Source organism: Asterias amurensis, chromosome 19, assembly GCF_032118995.1.
Source record: "Asterias amurensis chromosome 19, ASM3211899v1".
In the NCBI taxonomy this organism is placed as follows: domain Eukaryota; kingdom Metazoa; phylum Echinodermata; class Asteroidea; order Forcipulatida; family Asteriidae; genus Asterias; species Asterias amurensis.
The window spans coordinates 1,587,223-1,606,566 of NC_092666.1; the positions used below are offsets into that span (position 1 = coordinate 1,587,223).

At 38.9% G+C, this 19,344-nt stretch overlaps 1 protein-coding gene across 1 annotated transcript in view; it reads right to left on the bottom strand.

Moving 5' to 3' along the window:
* Positions 1 to 3,662: 3,662 nt before the first annotated feature.
* Positions 3,663 to 19,344, bottom strand: part of LOC139951417 (uncharacterized) — a 52,033-nt gene continuing 36,351 nt past the window's right edge. The window contains exons 2-3 of the mRNA XM_071950302.1: positions 9,997 to 10,255; positions 3,663 to 5,989 (exon numbers count right to left, since the gene is read on the bottom strand). Coding sequence (XP_071806403.1) covers positions 5,659 to 5,989; positions 9,997 to 10,255 — 590 coding nt within the window. The 3' untranslated portion in view covers positions 3,663 to 5,658. The remainder of the gene's footprint in view (positions 5,990 to 9,996; positions 10,256 to 19,344) is intronic.

Genomic DNA, 19,344 nt, shown 5'->3' on the forward strand with positions numbered 1-19,344 from the left:
AAAAATAATTATATTGGCACTTTTGTGTGAGCAATTAATTACAAATCATGCAATAAAAATATTTTAATTCTAATAAATAATTATGCAAATGTTAAAAGCTGATCGAGTACGTTTGTCTCAATGGTGTAAACATCTTTTATAAATAATATTTTCAAAGGAATAAGAAAACAAAACAAAAGATTGCAGAATTCACAGACTCTGTTGTCGCGAATGTGCTTTGGTAAATAAATCGCGTTAACCGTTTTGTATTGACAGTATGTCTACCACACACCAATGTATGTCAAGCATGGTGTAGTCGACGATTCATTAATTAAAAAACTCTTTCGGGAACATTCTTCCGGTAGTGTCGCTAGCTAGAGCAAGATGCCAAAATGCATCAGAGTAAAACACAACACCTTATAGAAATGAACTTCTTATGACATGTATGCACACCCGATATATTGTACGTAGACCGAGAATAAAGACAAACACTTTAGTCTTACAGGTCCAATCATATCATTGGATAAAGGTGATGTAACGTAAACTTTCCATATCTGTGTTATAATAGGTCCGAGGTTATGTAGTGTCAATGTTGCACTTTCGACCGTCTGCATGCGACATACGTGTGCATAATGTTGTGTACGTCATGTAGGGGTGTTTTAATCAGTGTGTAATACATGAATATGTATGTGTGCATGTACATGCGGATTAACTGCGAATCTCCGTGTGAAATGAATGCGAGGAGGTGCATTTGTAACATGTAAGGATTCGGACATCCGGTCTGACTGGAATCTTGCGTTATTCACGAGCCTCGAAGGAAGTGTGACGTCAGATGCTCAGACTAGGGCAATCCGCTTCATGTATTTCGGTGTAAGACTTTCTAGGCCGCTCGGTGGCAGCACACATGAGATAGCATGCACATTCCAAGGCTCAACATTTAGTACAATTATTTAACCTTTATGTCTGCTCCAGCTAACTTATTGCAAAAAACGAGTGCAGCTGGACAGCCCCTTAAATAAAACCTTTTAATGATGTCATTTTTGTTTACAACTTTCATTGGCTGTCGGCCTCGTTCGGTCCTTCGTAATTGGTCCTTAGGTATCGACACTCTCGTAGTTCGCGCATCGTGTCTCTCATTTGCATAGCCTGATCGTTAACATTCCCGGATGCGTGACACGGAAAGGATTGCGCCCTCTGGAGTGGCGGTTTCTTAACCGTCTTCCCGTACACTAGCGCGTCAACTTCATGTTGGTTGAGGTTCTTCAGCTGTAGTATGGACCGTGGCTTCTTTTGACCCACAGCTACGCCGGCTGAAGCAGCGCGGCCACCCACCAACGTCACCGGGCAAGATACGGTAGCGGCTTGATGGGTGTGCAGCTGCTCTGAACCGGTTGTACTGTGTGACAATGTACGGTGACGTGAACCCGTAAATGGCGTACGAGAAAACGGACCCGATCTCTCAGAGACCGCCGAGGCTGGTCTCTTCGAACGACCTTCCTCCATCTCAATTTCTACCGCACCAAGTACGTGACGTAATGAAACAGCCGTACACTATGGATATGTAGTCTAATACAAATAAAACATTCCAATACATTCCCAGACAAATTACACATTCTTGACTGTTCCATGTGCAAACAGGTAGAAGCTTCATTTAAGCAACTGAAGGTGATATTCGTATGCTTACGTTATGGGCTGAACAATCATTCGCCAAAGTATAATTATTTGGAGCACCTAAAACCATGTTCAACCACTGTTATTGTATAGCACTTTAGTGCAGCTTCAGTAAACCCTCCATCAATCTATACAATGGATTTCTATTATCTGTATATCTGATTATGATCGAGACGGAGTCATAAAAAAAGAACCATGGCTTCCAGATTTAGGCCCAATGCACTGGGCATACAATACAATTATCAGCACTGAATGATGTCTCCATCAGTGATAGTCATTCCATTCCTCGCAAAAATTGAATGTTCTTGCCTTTTCGCACTTGTCAGAAACTTGTTCTTCCCTTTTCACACTTGATGGAAATTTGACAGTCAGAAACCTGCAACCTTCATAGCTATGTTCCTTATTGTCCTCGGCATTTCTTTATGTATCCACATTTTGTCGTATAGATTTCTTGACGACGTACCCGTTCGTATGTAGCACTCGTTCCAAAAGGTGTCAGTTGTTCATTGACAATATCCATTAGTCAGAGCAGACGATAACATCGTTGCTGTGTGGCTTCGCGCCTTTTTTCTCCAGCTAGCACAGACGACCGTTGAGTGTCTCCTCTTGAAAACAGTCCTAGTAACCACATCTGCTATTGGTTCATTGCGTGCGATACCTTTATAACCATCCAATCCCCTGCCGGTTTATATATATGTATTTCAAAGCATCTTCTTAATGCGCATCTTCTAAAATGCCGGACTTGTGTCTCTCAGACGAGGTAGAAATAATCAAAACGGAAAGGTTGGTAAATATTGACACAATGCTGTAAAATGATGTGCCGATCTTATTGTCGTACCACTCGTCTGGTGCTGTATATATATATGGTGGGGTTGATACAACGCCTGCATGCCACTGTTGCTATATTCTCGGGATCACGGCAGTTTTATATATTTTTTTTAGGCGGGAACGTTTACACTGCACGCACGCGGCTGATAGCCAGTATATATCTCTGTGCGATAGTTGTATTTGTTTGTGATGCATGTTGTGATGCATGTTTAATGATACATACCATGGGGAGAGAAGCATCTGCCACCGGTTGCTCGTGACAACACACTGATAAACAAACGATGAACGAGCAAGAGCACGAAGAACCGCGACTGTTTCATGCTGACAGTTTAATTAGTAATGTTCGTGCACATTCTTCAAACTCCTGGATTTTAGAATTAATGATTAGGGTTTTGGCACCAGGAGGCCTGACCATTTAATTGGGCAGATCGACCCGGAACTATATTATTTAAAAAAAAATTAACACGGATTATACGTCAGTCTGAACTATTTCTGGGTTGGACACGAATTTCCGTGTCTCAAGGAAATCTGTCCCCAGAGATTCCGTTGCCAATCGTGGGCTGAAGGAGGATATTTTAACAAATGGGCGCTTGCAGAAGTAGTTTGTGCACAGTTTGCCGTATGTGTGGGCATAATCTCCAGCCGCAACGGGCCTAGGTTAGACAACAAAAGTCAATTTCGACACGTATAGCTTTGAACTCAATTTAATTTGTTGCCCTTTTGACAAAAATAGCATCCCTAGATCTCAGTAGACAAAAATAAATGTTAACAATTATCGTACGGTATAGACTATTCTTACCAGGTTTCACCTTCGAATATAGGAACTGCTTGAATCAGCCGCCGAGATCAGCCTTTATTCTTTGGCTTTTTCCGAAGCGACAAGAGGAAATTGAATTTGCGACGTAAATTTCGATTTTTCTGGCAAGCCACTGACCTGTTTTTGTCAATGTTTAGCGCAGTTTCCTGAACCTAATGTTTGCAAGTGATCTTTCTATCTTTACTTCACAGTAAGCAGTGGCATGGTGGCTCTATAAACGGACATTGCATATTTCTGTTTATGGAAATGCAAAGTTCAAGCGTGTGCACTGCTGGTGGTCAATGACGTCGTGTGCAAACAAAGCTTGGCTTTGAGCCACTCAAAGCGGAAACAACAGTTCTTCAAATCAGGAGTTGGGACATGCAGTACACCGTTGAAGCATTTATACAACGCAATCTTTTTAAAATTCTTTATTTGAAGTTGTAATCAAAAGGTGTATTATACAATTAGTCATTATTATGAACTTATTGGAATGTTATAAATAGTATTGAGAATATGCAACAAAGATGTCATATCTACTTGAAAGGGAGTTTACAATATAATTTCATCATCTCAGGAATATCAAATTTTAAAAGTTTTAGCAAAAACGTGATGTAAGCCAAAAGCTAGTTTTAAAATTGTAAAATACTTATTGTTAAATGATATAGATAGGCCTTTGGGTTTTCCCGGTCAATTTCAGCAAAAATTCCTTCAATTAAATAAACACATAATATTCAATTTCAAATTTTCAACTATACTACACAAAAGTTTCGTTTTAAGCTGTTGTGGATATGATATAATTATATTTGTTATTATTTTTAAGATTAGTTTCTGTCAGTCATTCTATTTAATTTAGAGTCAATCAAGACTACGCTTTCACCATTATTGAATGTTTAACTGGTGAAATTTAACTACTCCTTTTGACTGTTGAATGCTAATTCAACGGAACAGTAATTTTCAAGTTGCAATATCAATACAGACTTGATGTGTTTATTACTAGGTATAGAGCAAGGACATTCACGACTTTCAAACCGTTATAGTACCCTTCAATTCGGTTCTTATCCCCTTTTTGGGAGATAGTCACCTTTGTATCGGGTGTTATAATGAATGGGTTTTAGTCGAAATCGACCGGGAAAATCTACATTAAAATATTTAATAATTTTGGAAACGGTAAAGACAGATAGACGTCTTAAAATTAAGATGAGTTTAAATGAGAAAAATTGAAAAGCATATTTATATATTTTCAATGAGCTGACAGTGATACAAAGAGTAAATTTTATTTTATAAAAGAAAGAGAATCCGTTAAGTTCCTAGCCCAGAATATTCATGATTTACCAACATTGTTTTCAACAAGTTGTTGTTTCAAAACCTAGACTCTTGGGGAAATAGTCCGGCCCCTTTTCATTATCTCAACTGAAGACACATTGTTTTTTGGTATACAGGGAACACGACGAACGTTTTGAGTCAAGATTCACGATGATGCTTTATAAAAAAAAGGATAGTTGGGAAATTGTTTCTTCTGTATCACAGAAGTTAGTTCTTTTTTCTGTTTTGTTTTTGTTTCAACAACGGCTACGAATAAATTTGCATAATTTGTTGAAATATTGTTTAAAAAGGCTTATTGTTACGTCAAAGCGCTCAACTTTGTATAGTGATTGCAACTTTTCTCCGAAATTTAGTAATAAATGGGATTATATTGGTTTGCAGTAACACCATGTGTTTGTCTACTTGCCAGTTAGATTATGTTCTTTTGAGAACTTGTTTTGCTCGATATTCTACTATTGGGTTTTTCCCATTGGGTGAAAACTAACAATTTGTTCCTGTCTTTGTAGTTTTAACAACAAGCATATACAAATCATCTTCAGATATTGCATCACGTTGTATAGTTATTGCACAATTTGGCATTAATCTGTCATTATTTTTTGTTCCTCATTTTTTTAATAGTTATAGTTCACAGGCACGGTGTAAGTATTTATAGTGCGTTACTTGAAATAAAATGATTTTGACTAACCAAGAACGAGCTAAATATTGTATAAAAATATATAAATATTGTTCTTAATAATCTACAGAGTATGAAATGTTGTCATTGAATAAGTTGATAAAGATGAAAGAAAAGCGCTGGGCATTTTTGTTTCCTCTCTCGCATGATGCCGAATGAGGGCGCTGTGCTGGTATCTATTAGATAGAACCACTAACACAGACCATTTCGCAAACTATTCGGTATGCGCGCTTTATGTCATAAAGTTTATGCATGGCATGAGGTGCATGCTGGTCTAGCTAGCGACCACGTTTGATCGCTAGCTAGACCAGCTTGCTTGTCATTCAACAGTTGGCCCAAATCTTGGTATTCGCGAAAAGGTCTATTTCATTATTAACAGTCATCGTCAGAGTTGTGTGGTTGCTGTGCCCGTTGTTGAACTTCCATTCTTGACTTCCATCTGTCCGCATAACGGACAGTGGCAATAGCATTTGCAGTCCCCGAGGAACGAGTTCTTGCGAGAGGGCGCCATCCTCTCCGATGCCGTCCTGCGCAGTGACCCAGCCGGTACGCTCAGTGACCCCGACGGCATGCCGACTGACCCACCGGATACGGTGGCAATCTCCATGCAAACCTTAGCGTCCCTTGATGGGTTGTTGATGCTGTTGTTTGAGCTCGGCTGGGTTTTGTTGACTTGGTTTAATGTTTTGGCAATTTGGCGGTCCATGTAGGATCTCCTATAATGGAGAAAATGTGAAAAGGAAAAAGTTGAGACGGTGGTAGAAAAAAAGGAGAGTTGATCAATGGCAGACTTTGGAACGCTAGGAGCAAGTTTATACACACATTGTCGACTACTGACCAGCCTTTGCGGAAAGTGTTTTTTTTATTCAGATGCTATTAAGGGTTATGCCATGTCAATCAGGCCTGTCTGGTGACAAAACAACTAAAGATTCCAGCTGAGAATTAAATGAGTAATTAACTAAGATATAGTTTCGGTCTTCTGGCTGCAGACCGGTAGCCACATGCCTTAATACAGCGTGGTTTTGGGTGAAGGTTCGACACATTTAATACGAGTTCATGTCCCTTCAAATCACATCATGCCGTTTCCAATAATCCGAACGATGTTCCATTATCAGAGTTTGGTCGTCCTCAACCTTCAATTGATTTAATTTTGTCTCTTAATAATTGATAAGAAAAACAGCTTCACTGCCAGACCTGATGGATTGCCAAGTCTATAAGCAGTAAATGCCATCGAAGAAGCCAGACTTCCAATTAGAGTACCCTTGTGACGTTGTCTGAGTGCTACTAAAGTCTGGTAGAATTTTCTCTGCCCTTGTTTTTTTTTTGTGTTTCCCTTCAAGGGATAGTGTCGCGAGTTGCGAGGCAAGATTATAAAACGCCGAAGGGATCTCGGGCTGAACTGTGAAATGTGAATCACAACTTGTCTACTGGACGCCATTTTTAGCAAGTAACTGTTTGTATAAATTTTGGTTTACCCTTTTCATACCGATGTGTGTTAGCACTGTATATTCAGTACTTTCCGGAGTTCTGTGAAAAACTCACAAACATTACTCGGTTGGGATTCGTATCGATCATTGAAATTCAAGAACAGTGTCATACCAACTTTTCCAACCGAGTGTAAATATACAAGTGATTCAGTATTTTCACAGAACTTTCTCCCCGTGCTCCCGTTTTTATGGTGTTTTATGGGCGCCGATTTTGCAAGGTTGTGCATTTGTCTTTTTTTAAGTGCTACAGGGATCTGTTATTGGCCCCCTGTTTTTATTTGTTTGTGTATGCCGACATAACATAACGGATGCAGATGGCCAGATGTAAGTAAGACATATCATGTGACGCGCTCTAAACCAATCAAAACCTTTATATAGATGCCATAAACATAATCCATACTTTCAAGCAAACCAACCCAACTCCATTATTTGCAACTTTTAATCTAAGTCCCTATTGAATAATGGTTGTGCAAGCGACACAATCAAAACATTTGTTCTTTCAACAATCGTGAACTATAGAGTAAGTTTTATTCTCGTACAGACGTGCCCCGACATACGTGTCACAAAATTAATGACACACAAACTACGAAGTAATTTGTCAAACGTTCCGTTTTATTAAGAGACCCCTTCGTCCAATTTGTTTTAGAAATGTCACACTATAACGCGTTACCGTGACAACCCGTGCTAAATATGGCCTGTAATAAGCGCAGTCACTTTATAAGTGCGGGAAATTAAATCAAAATATATCGAATTTCTCCAAGGAAGAAGCAAGGAACAAACGGAGAAGGGGAAAACTATTTAAAGAGACGAATGGATATAAATGAAAAATTTAAGATGTAATTCAATTGCGAAAAATAGTTAATGGCCTGACGTTTCAACTCTAGCATAGTCTTTATTGAAGGCTTCGCAATGCAACACACTTTAACAGGTATAATTAAACGTGTAACATAAGCGGTGGAGTGGATATAAATGAATAGAGAGAGAGAGTCAGAAAGCACGCACAAAAAAGCAAGGGGAAATTAAATTGAGAGACAAGGGGCTGGTTTGACCACAAGAAGTTAGAAACACAAAGGGCAAGTTCAATAGTGGGAAGATGGAGCAATAGTGTTTAATTAGTGAATGAGGAAGGCTAAGCATGGGATATTAATTGAGGCGAAAAGTAGACACGAGAGACAAAAATGCTAAACGAAACGCAAAACTAATTGATTTATTAACTAAAAACAGTAAAAACAAAACAAAAACAATGTTGCGATTTATTTAAATATGATTCAAAATCATAGCATCGAGCACTGTCATGTCCAGGAATTATTTTGCTCCAGTTGTATATTTCGTATGCAATTTAGAACCCCACAATTGGCGCGAACTTCGGTTTTCAAGTGGACCAAAATTAATACAAAATCTAATTTACGAATTTGCATTTGGACGACTTATGGAATTCATGGGGAAACTACTCATTTTGTTAACAACAAAAATCGGCACAAACTGGAAACGTTTGTTCACAAAAAATATTTGTACGTAAACAGATACAATCTTAAGCAGCATGCAGAATCAGAGTCCAGCTTTCTCCAGAAGACGATCAGAGCATACTGATCGAAACGTCGAGTTGAAACCAACGGTTCTTTTCAGAACCACCCCAACTCATTAAAGATAGTTATTACATGTTGTTACCGCAAACCTCTCTATATAGATATAATCTGGTTGAATGATTACTTGTGCCAAGTTTAATGCAACTTCCTTACGTCCTTTGGGAAAATACGGAGAGGATGGGCACTGTACAACAAATCATTTGCCTCGCTCCATTCGATAGACCCCCTTCACCCAAATAACCCGCTCCTCTATAGGATTATAGGACAAAGAAATAGCTCAAATTGATGGCAGAAAATTGATGCTAGTTGTTAAACACTATATTTTGCTCATGCAATGATCATTCAGGATTATACATAATTTCATGCATGACCATAGTCATGACCGTAGTCAGGCTGCTAGCTGCTTCCTCTGGACCATTGATGGGTCTTCAAGAACACAAAGCAGAGAGCTCGCTTGACTGTTATACCCTGAATAAGGAACTCGGCTACAGTTCAACCGTGAATAAGGAACTCGGCCTTCATGGTCAAACTAGCATTCATTCTTGAGCAAGTCACTTAACTATACACAGTCACTGCCAGTTCATATAATAGTAGCTTTCTTACGATTAATAATTCATAGTGAATTGTAGATCAAGGATAGACATTCGAGCTAGGGTCGGCTGCTTTGTGGATGCTTTGATGCCACCAGGGAAATGCAAGACAGTAAAAGTCAGTTTCATGCTCCTTCCCTGCGCTCATACGCATGAAAAACAGTTTCACCATAATGACTGACAATAACAGAAACTACAAAAGAAAAAATTGTTTTGTTTCATCAGATTTATTAAAGCATGGGAAAATGCCGGTTGTATGCCGATGTCAGCATTTGGCATGCCTGTCCAGATACAAACAAATGAAAAAATAAGAGCAGGGGCAAATGGAAAAAAATTGATACACGAACATAAAAGAAATCAACATATTTCTTTGCGAAACTTGATAAGAATAGCGTGATTGTTGTAACAACGCTATTTATACTCAAGTCATGCTTGGATGCATTGGTTCGATAGTGGCGCGCTACGCTCAAGTGACAAGTGCAGCGGGTGCACTCACGTGATAGGTCCAGCGGGAGGCTGGGCGTCTATTGTTATACGTCAATCATTTGATTAAAACCCAATTTTCATGTTGGACATTGACTGATCAAATTGGTTTGTGCAGCGAATGTCAACGTTGCTTTTCATTGAACATTCACATAGGACATTTACGAAGATCAAGGGTAGACATCCATAAACAAAGGTCGGTTGCTTTTGTGGATGCCTATGATGCCACCAGAAATGCATGACAATAAAAGTCAGTTTTATGTTTGACATTGATTATTCAAATTGGTTTGTGCAGCGGATGTCAACGTTGCTTTTCATTGAACATTCATATAGGACATTTACAAAGATCAAGGGTAGACATCCATAAACAAGGGTCGGTTGCTTTTGTGGATGCCTATGATGCCACCAGGAATGCATGACAATAAAAGTCAGTTTTATATTGGTCATGGATCATTTCGAGGAGGTAAAAACTCCTCTTACAAATAATTACTCAAATGAGGCTTTCCTTTTTGTAAAGTTAAAATGAGTGAACATGTTGTGGCAGGATGTGGAAATCTCTATGAGAGAAAAAACGTACCTGCTTTTTGGCATCGGGTTCTCTATCGTGTAACCCTTATCGTCGTGAAGTATATGCGAGCCTCGTTTTAGTTCCACCGCGGCACGCCCAAGCCGTCGGTAAAGAAGACATCTCTTGATGCCCGCCCCCATGAGTCCAAGCAGGGCCAGTCCAACACAGACCGGCATTATAATAAGAATCGAGGGAGATGTTTCGAGTTGTGCGAAGCTCGTGTACGTATGCACTTTCTGTGTTGTTGCCAACTGACTTGCTGATTTCGCTGTGAAAGGGGAAAACAAGAACTTCTGTTTAATTATGCTAAATTTGCATCGGGGATCAAGAATATCTGTTATTATTCAATTTAATTGTACGTTACTTATTCATTGTAGCTTATACAAGCCCGAGGAAACCTGTAAACAATTAGAATGCTTGATACAAACATGTGAACAGGATCGGGGTTTACCCTTACTCTCCCTTGACAAGTGTACGGGTCGTCTTACGTCCCATCTGAAGGACAACTTACCTGGAAAGGGAATGATAGAACAATAATAGCAGTACCCCACAAACCTTTTAAGAAAGGCTGTGTGTAAGACCATGCCGTGCTCTTTGCTGTATACATTTTGTGGACATTAATTTGTTCTGTTTAAGTTTGTACAGCGAAGGACACTATTTCTGTACAAACCCGAATGTCCAATATCAAATTTTAGACGTGCAAGGGCAAAACAGAATGTCATGTGTTCAATATCGATGCATACATTCACGATACAAACCAATACGTGAATGTCCAATATTCAATATCGATGTACATGGTATACATTCACTGTGCAAACTTACGTGAATGTCCAACGTACATATTATTGTACAAAGCAAACTTTCATTGTAAACCTATGTGTATGTCAAAATGTCCAATATTAAACCAACTTTACTGGTCAGGACACCATACACATGTACACCACATTTCCACAGTGCTGTCGCAACTGCCTCTGAAATATCCGTATTTACTCATTCAAACACAGAATCCCTCTTGGACTGCCCGTGCATTATGTAGTCTTATTATTTGCAGCGTTTGCACATCTCGCTCCATTAACGTCGACAGATCGCAGTAATAGCGTGTCCGTACCATCTTGGTGTGTTCGGTGATAACCATCAGAACGCAAGAGGCATTTCAACCGTTGAGTCATGCCTCCGGGATATCGACTCCATAGACCACCCGATGTCAATCTCTGATCGTAGATATATCCGCTTGAGTCACGGACGGTCTTATCAATGCGTCCTGTCGCTTGTGGCTTTAGTATCACATTGACTGAATAACGAAGTGGTAATAATGTAGCAATAACTGAACGTCTGGGCTCTGAAGAGTTTGTAAGCCTTGACGTCATCCAGTGCGCCTAGATTGGGTTTAAAACTTTGCATGGGGATGGGAAATGGTGGGAAGTAGTGACTTGTTATAGCATTTCCATTGTTTTAACCACACACTGCTCAGCTATCATGATGTCCCAAGCTGGACCATACAACACGTCTTAGAGGGGCCAAATCAACGAAGTGGATATAGCAATAACTGAACATGTGGTTTTTGAAAAGTTTGTTAAGGTATGACGTCATCGCGCTGAAAATATGATTCGAAACTTAAAGGAACACGTTGCCTTGGATCGGTCGAGTTGGTCTTTGAAAAGCGTTTGTAACCGTTTTTTTATAAAATGCATATGGGTAGAAAGATGTTGTAAAAGTAAAACACAACGAAATTGCACGGTTTTCCTTTTACCTCGTCGACTAACACGGTCGGCCATTAATTTTATGGGAGTCACATAAATGGTCGACCATTTAGTTTGCACAGTAAAAGGAAAACCATGCAATTTCGAGGCAAACTTGACGTGTGGATCATTGTATTCTACTTTTAAAACATCTTTCCAACCACATGCATTTTATAAAAAACCCGGTTACAAACGCTTTGTATAGACCAACTCGTCCGATTCAAGGCAACGTGTTCATTTAACATGGAGGGGGAAATGGTTGGAAAGTACTGACTTATTATCTGCATTTCCATTGTCGTTAACCGCACACTGCTTAGCTTATAATATGCCATGATATTGTATGCCAATTGTCACAGAGGGGTGCCAATCAGCGAAGGGGGTAATAATTTAGCAGTAACTGAACGTGTGGGTCTTGAAGTGTTTGTTAGGGTGTGGCATCAGGACGCTTAAAGACAATGGACACTATTGGTAAATGTCAACGACCAGTCTTCTCACTTGGTGTATCTCAACATATGCATAAAATAACAAACCTGTGAAAATTTGAGCTTGATTGGTGGTCGGAGTTGCGAGATAATAATGAAAGAAAAAACACCCTTGTCACACGAAGTTTTGTGCGTTTAGATGGTTGATTTCGAAACCTCAAATTCTAAATCTGAGGTCTCGAAATCAAATTCGTGGAAAATTACTTCTTTCTCGAAAACTACGTCACTTCAGAGGAAGCCATTTCTCACAATGTTTTTGATACCATCAACCTCTCCCCATTACTCGTTATTAGCAAGTGAGGTTTTACACCGACAATTATTTTGAATAATTACCAAAAGTGTTCACTGCCTTTAAATAGGATTTGGAACCAACTTCCTCAATGCATCAGAGATATCACCTCAGTGTATACATTCAAGACACTAAAGCTCACCTGTTTCAGGTGTACCATCAATAATGTGTCCCTGTAGTCGTGCCCATACATCCGCGCCTTAGAGCAAACCTTTGATTTTTGCGCTTTATAACAAATAATCTTAACCCAGACACTACATGGACATGTCACAACACACTCATATAAAACACATTTGTTGAAAAGGCAAAATAAACCCTCCCTCTTATCAATGTATTATTAACTGTTATGCATTTTATCTTGAATAACAACTTCACATCATTACGTGCGCTCATTGACATCATCACATCTCTATCTTTCATCGTCTGAAAGAGCCTTACAATAAGAGTAACTCGTTCAAATAATGGGCGCCATAATAAGTCAGTTTCCTTATTGAGAAAAAGCAAACAACTGTAGTTATCTCAACATGCAGTCGGCACAACGCCAACCGAAGCCTTCCATCGAAGCTATTGAAAGGGACCGCTCGCTGTTTTAACTATCAGCGCCAACATTTGCATAGTGTGAGTCTTTGCCTTGGCCCTGAGTTTCTTCTTCATCAACATGGTGATGAATCAATATTATGTTGCTGAACAAAAAAAACAAACAAAAAAAACGAGAAGAAGATACACTTTATAAATATATAAAGACAAAATCTTTGGTTTTTGAAACCGTTTGATTGTTTTAATAATATTTATGTTGTATACAATAAAACTAACGTGCGCAATTTTCGTTTGAAAAGGCGGCCGAGTTTTTGAGATATCATCGAAGAACAATCCCCATTTTAAGATACTTTATCTGAGAAGCATTACCTGTACAATAACGCTTCATAGATTTAAATTGTGGGACACAAAAACTAATATATTTTATATAAAAACCACACAATAGTTTATCAAAATGCTTTATACTATCGAGAGCTGCTGTAGGCTTCTCAACCAAAATGTTGTACTCCGTTAGAGAATAATAATATCAACTCAGTAATGCAAGCTCTCTCAATGCCCTTTACAAACATATTTTTCTTCAAAACATTAAAATCAATCAAATTTCTTAGTTGAAGACTTTGGAAGGCTTGAAGGCTTCAGATATGGCACGTTTTGTCTTCAAATTGTTAATACTATAGTATACAAATATTGACTGCTTCGAGTGCTATGGTTAAAACTATGACTCCCGAGGTGATCCCCGGGGGCGTTCTACTTTCCCGAGGCGAAGCCGAGGGAAAATAGAACGCTACGGGGATCACCGAGGAAGTCATAGTTTGTAACCATTGCACAAGTAAAAGCAGTCAATATTTGTTTTATAACACCCCAAACATTTCTAAACACTGTACTATTATTATTAAGTTACAAACCTGAATGCTACAATCCACGGACGACGCGAATACAGATTGCAAACACTTTTACTGTGCTGCATGTAGTGTCGTGCAATCCGAAATGGTTACAGACTATTAATTTATCATCCTCGTACACGCAACGGACGTCTGGGTACTGCACGCCGTGTGCTAGTCTGACGGACTAGCGCACGGCGCCGTGTGCTAGTCTTCGGACTAGCTCACGGCAAACCGACGCACTATCACACGGCCGTCGTCTAGCAAAACTAAGACATGTCATGTGACGCGCTCTAAACCAATGAGCAGGCAGAATACTTGCAAGGGGTGTTATAATAGACCCTTCCCATGAAGTATGTAAATTGCACATAGCGCGTGTGCACTAACGTTTTGGTTGGCAAAATGAGGGAACTTCGCGCTGTTTTGTACACGGCTAATGGGTGCGTGACGCACACGCGATTGCGCGTCTGCTTAGTGCACAACTCTATGGTATTTGCCAACCAACAGGGTCTGTACGCATGCGTGAATGTAATTAGCATATTTCATTGGAAGGGTCCATTCACACTATTGTGAAACGTACGATAATGTACCCGCGAGTAACCTTTTTCCCCGTTCGAAAGCTTCCTTGCTTCCGTTCGAATATTGGTCACTACGTTGCAACTAAAATTACTAAAATAACCACCCGTTGTCTTGATTAATGTAAAATACATTTTCTCTAAAAGGATTGTGGTACCTTTGTAGCAAAACACAATGTCCACATATTTACATCAAACTTACACCGTTTCAAGATGATGACAGTAGATAGCGTACTTTGAAATATTAGCTGATGAGGTGCTGTAGTTTTTTGAGAAATGAATACAAAAAAAGTCATGAAAATACGTTTCATGCAAAAAAAAAAAAAAAACGTTTTATGATCACTGACGCGAAAAATATTTCCATGTCATTGTTTTACTCACTCAAAAACTGCAGCACCTTAGCAAGTAATATTCTCATGAAAGCTTTCTACAATCATTATTTTCAAACTGTGTAAGTTTAATGTAAATCTGTGGACATTGTGTTTTTTTACAGACCCTTTAAGCGATACGGTGGCCTTTCTAGTCTTTGCACAAAATGTTTCTAGCGATAGAGGTTCCTCTATTATTATGCGCAAACGCCTGCAGTACTTTGATCTACCAGCTCAAAGACGTCTCGAACCGAGGCTTTACAAGTAATGTTTTCAGTAGTACCGTCTATAGTAATACATGTCAACATCCCTAACTGTATCTTTATGTGCGATGCTAGCAGCACTATGCACACTTTTATTCTTTCGAGATTCGTATAATAGTATCGATAATGATGTGATAAAACGATACCTACTAGCTAATTAGACCCCCTAGGACATTACCTCCCCTGCTGGCTGTGTGAATTATCTAAATAAGCATCATTGTCTGAACAAATGATGGTTATCAAATCTTGCAAAAATGCATCACCTCGGGGTTTTTTGTGTACGGAGAATAATGGACTTACACGTATCCTCAAAGAAGTGTGTGAGGTCTTTTAAGGGCATTGAACACTATTGGTTATAATATGTGTTAAATTTGCATCGGGGATAAAGAACATTATTGTTTATTTTTTTTCTATACCCATACGCCGATATGTGTTAGCACTGTATACTCAGTACTTTCCCGAGTCCTGTGAAAAAAATATCACAGGGCTGTTACTCGGGTGGGATTCGAACCCACGACCCTTGCAGTTCTAAAAACTTACTTGGTAATCGAGCAATGGATTGATAGTATACAACTCTGAAGTACGTATTTTTTTTTAAAGAAAGAAGTAGTTTCTCCCTGAATTGAATAAGAGAACACAGATCAGCTGAGGTCTCCAATTCAAGGCATCTGAAAGCACAAAACTTGATTGATATCTCGCAACTTCGACGACCAATTGAGTTAAAATTTGTACAGGTTTGCTGTTTTATCCAAAGTTGAGATACACCAAGTGAGAAGACTGGTCTTTGACGTTTAGCAAATAGGTGTCCAGTGCATTTATGAGGAGCAATGTAAAAGATAAATATTCCGCCAAAAATGTCGAGGCTTTGACAGTACTCTTTTCAGCGAAAGTTTATTTTTTGTTGAGTGGGTTAATGAATCCCTTGTGTCGACTGTATTATTTGAAAGCGACCTCTTAAGGGGCGGACTCTTGTTGGCGGGCTTTATTATGAACATAGAACTCACACATAATTACCCTATAGCTTGAAAGGAGAAGAAAGCGAACAAGCTTTGAAAGAAGTATAAAATCAACTATGCAATCGAGGCAGACTTTTCCCCCAATGTAATACACGCTGACGGGCCCTATGGTATTCATGTAGTATAACCGTTGTATGTATCAAGGTTAAAATAATAACTGCGTGCGCCAGAAAGAATGACGTCACGAGTTTTTTTACCAGGAAAAGAAGGCGTCTGCAATTAATATGCAAAATTGTGTCTCAAGGAAACTAGGAGACGCTTGAAAGTTTGATCTGTTTTCTACCATTCATTAGTTACTTTAGAAAGGGTGTGTTCTGCGTGGGTTTAACATAATTTTGTCTTTGGACAACATGAAAGTTTCGTGAAAGACACGGTTCCTTAGATTGTGCGCTTTCGAACTCCAAAAACAGCGAGCAAGTACAAAGATTGATTTTGTTTTCACTCGAACCCAGGTTGGCCGACCATTGGAACTAGCCACAAGACCATTGTTTTTTCACTGGTTTCAATAGCCTGTTCCGTGTCTAAAGCGCGAAAGGGGAACCAGTAAAAAGGGCGGATGGCAATGTGTTGAACACCGTGGTAACAATGGTTGACTTGGCTTCCAAACGAGTCGTTTGGGCATGGTTTGATTGGGTGCACAATGCTCTTGTATTTTGCTGTTCAGTTGTCGATTAAATGTGTGCATTCGAACTTGTTCCAAGTTGAAAAGATGGTTAAAAAGCAGAATATAAATGGTCCACACAAATATACCACACAACTGTGTGGTTTTCCTTTTTCTTTGTCAACTAAAGTAGCCCGCCAATTTGCATTATGCAGAATTTTGGACCGTGTCAGCTCACAACGTAAAATAACAAACCTCACTTTGTGTGGACCATACTTTACAATCATCTTTCAAAACGTCTTAATTTCATATAACAAACGCTTTCAGGCCTATCCAGGGCCATCTTTTGCTGACGACCTTCTGTTACTGTGAACATGTTCTTGGAAGAAGGGCGTCGGCCCATTCAGCTCTTCTTCCTGGAACACATGAGACGACCTCCAAAATGTCTTAATTAAAACCATGCATGCAATGCCCACGCCTGCTAGATTATACACAAACCATGACTGCATTGTGCTGTGTATGTTTAGAAAACGTTTATACCTTATAAAAATGCCGTATTCATATTGTTTTCTAAGCTAATAACCTTTTCAGATATGTAGTGATAATTTGGCCAAAACAAACATTTAAAGCCATTGGACCTTTTCGGTAAACAGTATTGTCCAAGGCCCACACTTCGTGCATCACAACTTCTATATCAAATAACAAACCTGTGAAAATTTGGGCTTAATCGGTCATCGGAGTCGGGAAAAAATAACGGGAAAACCCACCCGTGTATCCGCGCGTTTCGCCGTGTCATGACATGTGTTTAAAATAAATCCGTAATTCTCGTTAACGAGAATTGATATTGTTTTACTGTTTTCTCAAAAAGTAAAGCATTTCATGGAATAATATTTCAAGAGAAGTATTTCACCACTACCTTCTGTAAACCCTGTAAGTTATTTGTAAATCTGTGAACTTTAAATTTTTTTTCTGTACCGAAAGGGTCCAATGGCTTTAAACAAATATTTACGTTTTAACTTTGTTAGAAATCATTATGCTTTTGCACTGTGAAAGCGCAGTATTTTTTTTACACAAGCATTTTATTAAAGTGTTTGATGAATGGAGAATCCGAGTCCATGAGTCATGGGCCTATTCCCGAAAGGACCATGTGGCATATAGAACTTAATAGTTTCACTTGTTTTTGCCTACTGAAAGAGTAGATGTCCTTTCGGTCTATTGGTTGCATGGGAGGGGTTAAAAAAACGCTAGTTTCTGGAAATACACCGCTCTCTCCAAGTACTCTCTCACACTACGCATGAATGCTAACAAATTTTGTTCGACTGTAGCGGATCTTCCGTCCAAAATTGATGCCTGATTGCACTTCGTTAAACGCCACAGACCCAAATACGTCATTCCCTCCATTGATATCAGTAACGCATGATTTAACGTCTTAGACGGATAGATCTAGCTTTGGGGATAAAGTACACACTTTTAGGCAACATTTTAAAGAACAGACCGATTAAATTATGTCCTAAGAGTACAGACAATCACGCGTTGTCTAGTGTATGATGAAGCAGCAACACATTGGTTAATCACGTTGTAGCAAGGGTATATAAATATACAAATCCAGCTTTTCGGTGAAATCATAAAAGGACAGTACATTATTTTTTTTCTTCTAAAAGTACAGTCTATCGTTTTATCTATTTTTTTTTAACGAAGCAGTCAACTAAGAAGTGCTATCCAATGGTTGATCAAATTATATAGCAAGAGCATGGAATTATACAGATCCAGCCGTTGAAAGTAGGCCTAACCTTTTAACAAAAAATTGAAGGGACCGTAAGTACAGTAAATCGCATCTTGAAGTTTTTGATAAACGCAGCTTCCAAGAAGTGTCATCCAATAGATTACTTGATAGTAAGAGCATATTATGATTTTCATTTAGCTTTGAGGTAAAGTACCCCCTTCCTTTCAACCAAAATTTGAAGGCACAGAACCTTATTGTCGAAAAGTACAATATATCACTTTATCTATTTTTCTTTTACAAAGCAATCAGCCAAGAAGTGTCATACAATGGATGATTACGTTATAGCTTTAAAGATGAAGTACATTCAACCAATATGTGAAGGAAAAGTTCTTAAAGTACAGCCAATCGTCTAACGCGAAAATCACCAAAGAAGACAGTGCATTGGTAGGTCACATTAAAGCAAGTTTTTCAAATCCTTGTTTTTCGGAATCATGAAAAGCGAAATAAGAAACAATTGGCAACATTTGCACAAATGGAACACTACCCAGCTGTCGTCCAATTGATCTATCTCATTTTTGCCTCGGTGAGCACGCTGTTTGAGAGTGTAACGTCATTGCAGTGTTTTATCCACACAGGCTATCTTAAATGGATGGATATAATTATTATTACCGAACATGATTGTGTAATAAGTAACTTGCATGAGCACAATTATTGCAAACCGGGGTCAACTTTTTGGCTCAGAGTTGGCCGTCTCACGTACATCACTGTTTCCAATAATATACAAGACTGTTCAAGGCTTAAACGTTATTGACCCTTTTATAAAAAAGTATACAATTTAAAGCAATGGCATTATCTTCATTATTATCGTTATCAGGCTGCGCTC